The 6,386-nt window shown below is 52.8% G+C and overlaps 1 protein-coding gene across 2 annotated transcripts; it reads left to right on the plus strand.

Annotated features, from left to right (window-relative positions):
- The first annotated feature begins 24 nt into the window (after positions 1-24).
- Positions 25-3,805, plus strand: Rras (RAS related). Of its 2 annotated transcripts, none has more exons than XM_075952803.1 (6): positions 25-227; positions 2,317-2,404; positions 2,484-2,586; positions 2,671-2,779; positions 3,259-3,377; positions 3,449-3,805. In XM_075952803.1, the coding sequence occupies exons 1-6, from the start codon at positions 75-77 to the stop codon at positions 3,531-3,533; spliced, it is 657 nt and encodes a 218-aa protein (XP_075808918.1). In that variant the 5' UTR covers positions 25-74; the 3' UTR covers positions 3,534-3,805. The 2 variants fall into 2 exon arrangements, with proteins under 2 accessions (XP_075808918.1, XP_075808919.1); XM_075952804.1 differs by lacking the exon at positions 25-227 and adding an exon at positions 1,607-1,741.
- The last annotated feature ends 2,581 nt before the right edge of the window (positions 3,806-6,386 follow it).

The following is a 6,386-nucleotide window of genomic DNA, read 5'->3' on the forward strand; positions in this document are numbered from 1 at the left end:
CATTAGCATAACCCACCCCTTAGTCTCTCCTGACTCCCCCAGGCGGTAGCGGCAGCGGCAGCAGCGGTGGCGACATGAGCAGCGGGGCGGCGTCCGGGACTGGGCGGGGGCGGCCCCGGGGCGGGGGGCCGGGACCCAGGGACCCCCCGCCCGGCGAGACTCACAAGCTGGTGGTCGTGGGCGGCGGCGGCGTGGGCAAGAGCGCGCTGACCATCCAGTTCATCCAGGTAGTGGGCCCTCTCCGGGGAGGGTGTCCCCGAGGAATCTGTGTCCGTTGGGGGTTCCTTGAAACTTTTACTTTTCCCAGAACCGTCACTGAAACCCTTCTAAACGGGTCACTAATCCTAAAAGATCCCTGCAGGTTGCTACTCAAAGTGCCAGGACCTCCACCCACTTCCTGCGGGGGAGCCTTCTCCTAATACGTCCTGAGGCATATCACCCTCCCAGAGCTCGGTACCTGAGAGCTCTTGTTCCAGCGGACCTGGCCCTGCTCATCTCCTGGGAGTACCTAAATCCCTAACAATTGCTCCATTCAGATCCTAAGCACTCCCTGAGTCCCCGACCCCAGAACCCTGTCTGTCTGAAGTCCCAACTTCACCCCTTAGCCACTCAAGAGCCCCACTGGCCCAGCAGCTGCGCTCAGGACTTTTGACTTTCCACAGCTGGAACCCTGGTCCTTCTATTCAGGGACCTCCCCCAGACTTTGGAAATCTTTGCCAAGATCGTGATTCTAGGACTCTACTGGGTCTACGCAGTCCTAAGAGAGGCACCCTGTAACCCCTGCTTGAAGAGGATTTCCCCTCCGAGCTTAGGAAGATTCTGCCACATGACTAGCCTTGGAAAACACCAATATCTGGCAGTACCCTATTCTGCTAAATGCAGACCCTCATCCTCTTGCCCCAAGGAAAGCCAACCATTTCTCCACCCTAAATTCTCCACTCTATTCCAATGCCCTGCCCTCACCCTCACCTCCGGTAACTCTGGATAGCTCCCAAGTCATCTCCATGTTAAAACAAAAACAAACAAAACCCTCAGGTTTTTCACAACCTCCAAAGACCTAATACTTGGAAGGTTTAGGACCCTTGAATGCACCTCTAGGTCTCCACAACATCGTAAGCCTACCCTCCAAGAATGCCCCAGGCCGTGCCCATCCTTGAGCGGCTCCCCACATAAACCAAGCCGCATCCTTCCTAGGCTCTGCGCCTACACCCCTCCAGCCCCAGCCCTCAGCAAACAGTCTCCAGAGAGGAAGCCACCTTCAGCCCCAGCAGCCAAATTCTAAAAATCCAGCCCAGCCCCGGAAACCTCCACCCAGTTCCCACGGGTGGCCCCCCTTCCCCCTCCCAAGGCAACACTAGGAAAGTAAAAGTTGATTTACTGCTGCACTAGAGGTTCCTGGGTAGTAGACACACATGCAAGGCGCCTCCAGCTATGCCTTTGAGAAGCCTACAAGGGAAGGAAAAGCCCAAATTTGAGCACTTGGCACCCAGGGCCAAACCCGGAGTTGGCCGGAGTCCTGACTGAAGGCAGCAGGACCCAGGCAGGAAGGGAGGGGCGGGTTGAGGGTGGGGCGCCTCTCCGAAGCAGGATTGGAACCTAGACTTTCCCCAGGGAGGAGACACTGGAGTCTGCTTATGGAGGAGGGAAGAAAGATCGGGGAGGAAGGGAAGAGAGATGGGCAGGAGAGGCAGCTACTTTGGTCAACAAGAGCTCTCAGAAGCTGATGGCTAACTATCACCAGGCAAGTGTGAAGTGTTGAGCAGAGAATTCCTGCAAATCAAACGCTGAGATGGTACAGAGCTTTCATCTTCCTTCTCCAAAAGAGGAAACTGAGACTCTCAGAGGGAGGGTGATTCGTAACGTGACGCAGCCGAGGGGGGTTATGGCAAAGAGGACACTTTATACAGAAGAAAACGGGCTGAGAGGTCATGCAAGCGGGCATTGGTGACTGGAGACAGTCAGCCAGAAAGATGGAATCGGAACACTAGAGAGGCAGGACAGAGACCCAGAGGGATGGAAAGGGAAAGAGATGGGACAGACAGACAGACACGGGCAGCAGCAGGGGAGACAGGTACATGGGGGGGGGCGGCAGAGAAAGGAGGGAGAGAGACAAAGAGGAAAAGATGGATAGTCAGAGACTCAGGAGAAGACAGGGAGAGAGAGAAATACTGAGACCCAAAGAAAGAGTGGGGACAGAGACCAAAGGAGACAGACCCAGAGGGAGAAAAGAGAAGATCTAGGGACAGGGCTCACGCGTACATGCACACACACAGAGTCATAGAGTGCTTTGGTGACAGTGACCTCTCTGTCCCGCAGTCCTACTTCGTGTCTGACTATGACCCCACCATTGAGGATTCCTACACAAAGATCTGCTCTGTGGATGGCATCCCCGCGAGGCTGGACAGTAAGGACGGCGGGGCTCGGATGGGAGGCAGGTAACTGGGTAGCCTGGGACCCACATATTTCTCTCCCTGTCTCCACAGTCCTGGACACTGCAGGTCAAGAGGAATTTGGTGCCATGCGGGAGCAGTACATGCGTGCTGGCAACGGCTTCCTGCTGGTGTTTGCAATCAATGACCGGCAGAGGTGAGGGCAGGTGCTGGGAGACCTGGCTGAGCACAGGGCAGGTTCCTCCCTGAGGCGGCCTCACACTACCGGCTTCTCTTGCAGTTTCAATGAGGTAGGCAAGCTCTTCACGCAGATCCTCAGAGTCAAGGACCGCGACGATTTCCCCATCGTGCTGGTTGGGAACAAAGCAGATTTGGAGACACAGCGCCAGGTTTGGGATGCCCCCTTCCTTGATGGCCCCATTTGGACCTAGGAGGCTCTCTCGGGGAAACCTCTCCTTCTCTGGTCCCTGGTCCCTTCACTGTCAGAACTTTCACTTCGACGGACCCACAAATGGAACCATCTATCACTGAGCCACACCCCCAGGGACTCATTGGGAGATTCTGGAAAGTGCTCTGCCATAGTTACTTAGCTACTCCCTTACCCTCACTAGGGGATTCTAGGCAGGGGTTCCATCACTGGTCAGTCCTGACCATCACATAATCCTTTGCTCCTGCACCCTAGCTAGCTGCAGTGTGTTCCCCTCTCGTAGCTAAGAGCACCCTTAACTTCTTCCCTGCCTTCCTGAAGTCTCACTTAGATATAGCTTCAACTCTCCAGTATCCTCCTGTTGGGTCTTTCTTTCTTGAGCCTGCTTCTGTTAGCCCCCCACCCCAACTCCTTGCTTTGTCCCGTGCCATCTCCTCCCAGGTCCTCCGATCTGAAGCATCCACTTTCAGCGCTGCCCGCCACATGGCTTACTTTGAGGCCTCAGCCAAACTGCGTCTGAATGTCGACGAGGCATTTGAGCAGCTGGTCCGGAGTGTCCGGTGAGTAGTCCCCTCTCCTGCCTTCCTGGTCCTCAACCCTCCAGCCCATACTTACACACTGCTTCCCACAGGAAATACCAGGAGCAAGAACTCCCTCCTAGCCCACCCACTGCTCCCAGGAAGAAGGGTGGGGGCTGCCCTTGCGTCCTGCTGTAGCCAGATAGCCCCCAGCGACCAGCACAAGCTCTCCCGGGACCAGCTGCCTCACACTCGTGTGGCCTGAGGCTCTAGCTGAGCCCCAGTCTCCTCTGGGTTTCCCAGGACACACTACACCCTCGACCTTCACTTCCTGGCCTCCCAGGGCCACTGAGTGCCTTCTGTCAATATCTCCTTTCCCCACCCAAGCCCCTGGTGGGATAGGAGCTCCTTGTCACTGCTGTATATAAGTCCCATCTTTCAGAGAAATAAACATCACTGCCTAAGCTGGAGACGCCTTTTACTGAGTGGATGCAGAGTTGATGGCGGTGGACCCAGTCTCATTCCTTCTCAACCTGAGCTGCATCCACAGCCCAGACTTCTTCCCCCAAGATAGGGTTTCTCTGTGTAGCCTTGGCTGTCCTGAAACTCACTCTGTAGATCAGGGTAGCCTCAGACTCAGAGATCTGCCTGCTTCTACCCCTCAAGTGCAGGGATTAAAGGCTCACACCTCCACGCTCTGCTCTTTCCATTTTCTTAAGTGGGAGTGGCCATTTGGCTGTATGTCCAAGCAGGTTGCTACCAAACATGACTTCCTGCGTTCAAAACCCAGAACCTATAAGGTGTGTGTGTGGGGGGGGGGGCAGGGGAGAAACAGGAAAAGGAAAACCAACTCCTGCAACTGTCCTCCTATCTTTATAAGAGCGAGTGCTGGGTAGTTTCCTGTCGACTCAATACAAGCCTAAGTCAGAAGAGGGAATCCCAATTGAGAAAATGCCTCCAAGAGATCCAGCTGCCGGAAAGCCAGTTGCCCATCTTTTGTTTTGTGTTTTGAGACAGGTTTTCTCTATGTAACAGCCCTGGCTGTCCTGGAACTCATGCTGTAGACAAGGCTGGCCTCGAACTCATAGAGTTCTGCCTGCGTTTGCCTCCCGAGTGCCAGGATTAAAGGATTACGCCACCACCTCCCAGCTGTGGCGCATTTCTTAATGACTGATGAAAGAAAGCCCACCCACCCTAGGATGTTGGTCCACAGCAGGCTGAGGAAGCGATGACGAACAAGCGAGTAAGCAGCACTCCTCCATGGCCTCTGCATCCGCTGCCTCCAGGATCCTGTCCTGACTTCCTTCAAAGATGTGGAAGTGGGTTTTTTTTTTTTGTGCAAAACTGTTTCCTCATAAATTTGCTTTTGGTCGTGATGTTTATTACAGCAATAGTAACCCTAACACACACACACACACACACACACTAAATAAATGTAATAACATCTCGTAAAAATTTAAGCTAGGGGCTGGTGAGATGGCTCAGTGGTTAGGAGCACTGACTGGTCCTCCAGAGGACCAGGGTTCAATTCCCAGCACCCACATGGCAGCTCACAGCTGTCTGTAGCTCCAATTCAAGAGAATCTAACATCATTATACCAATGTGCATGAAATAAAGTTAAATAAAGTTTTTTTTTTTAAAAAAAATTTAAGCTGGTGGGGGTGGTGCATGCCTGTAACTCCAACACTTCAAAGGCTGGGGCAGGAGAATTAGACCACAAATTCAAGTCCAGTTTAAACTCTATGACAAGACCATGTCTCAGGAGAAAAAAGTATTAGCTGCTCAATATGGTAGCCAGAACCTACATATGGCTGTTGAAATTAAAATTAATTTTCTCAGCTGGGCAGTGGTAGTGCACGCCTTTGATCCCAGCACTTGAGAGGCCAAGTGGGACTCTGAGTTCAAGGCCAGCCTATTCAACAGAACAAGTTCCAGGATAGCCAAGGCTACACAGAGAAACCCTGTCTTGGTAAAAATTAAATAGATAAAATTAATTTCCTCAAGTTCAGGATCTCAATACTCACTCATGACTAGTAGTGAAACATAACCAGCAAAGCAGATATACAAGATCTCTGTGGCTGCAGAAGGTCCTACTGGAAATGCTAATCTAGAAAGTTCTAGACAGGTAACCCTGCTATCAGGCTCCCACCTCCACTCTCCATGCTAAGGAAGTTCTTTTAGCTGGGGGAAGGCACAGGTCTAAGAAATAGCACCTTTATATATTTAGATCCAAGTCAGGACCTGCCAATCCTGCCGTACAGTGAGATATCCTGGAAGGTGCCAGAGAGAAACCTCCAACCCAATCTGATCCCACTTATTTTTACCCCCGAGACAGGGTTTCTCTGTCACTTCGGAGCCTATCCTGGAACTCTTGTAGACCAGGCTGGCCTCGAACTCCCAGAGATCCGCCTACCTCTACCTCCCAAGTGCTGAGATTAAAAGCGTATGCCACCACCACCCCGCTTTTTTTTTTTACATTTATTTATTTAGCTTTACTGGGCTGGCCTTGAACTCTTGATCCTCCTATCCCCGTTCCCCAACTGCTGGGGTTACAGGTGTGAACCAGCATGCCTGTCTCCGTACCTTTGAGTACCAACACTTACCCAGTACAACAGTCTGACACTCCATCCTAGCAGTGTGTCCCCTGTGCTGGAGACCTATCATCAAACACGTTGGCTTTAAACACTTCTGGGCCTAATTCTAGAACCCCTCATACCTCGTGCCAGTTCTGCCTTCTGATCCCAGGTACACCGTGACCTTGCCGTGCCCCTGGGAAATCAAATCTAGAACAGCAATCTGTGCAAGTTGCCTGTCTTAATGCTTCTTCTCTGAGAAGATGCAGGCTACAGTTGGCCCTTCCAGAGCAGTCCAGTCCCTACTGGCCGTTCTGTATGAACATCCATGACCCACCGCTTTTCTGTCCTGTCCCGGGACTGTTCCAGATCAGACAGCCGACTCGGTGTCCCTTTCCGGCCTTCCCTTACACAGAGCCTTGGCCTGTGTTCAACTTTCTGCCCCCCGCCCCCGCCCGGGACTGAGCAAGGATAAGAA

Source organism: Microtus pennsylvanicus, chromosome 18, assembly GCF_037038515.1.
Source record: "Microtus pennsylvanicus isolate mMicPen1 chromosome 18, mMicPen1.hap1, whole genome shotgun sequence".
Classification (NCBI taxonomy): Eukaryota; Metazoa; Chordata; class Mammalia; order Rodentia; family Cricetidae; genus Microtus; species Microtus pennsylvanicus.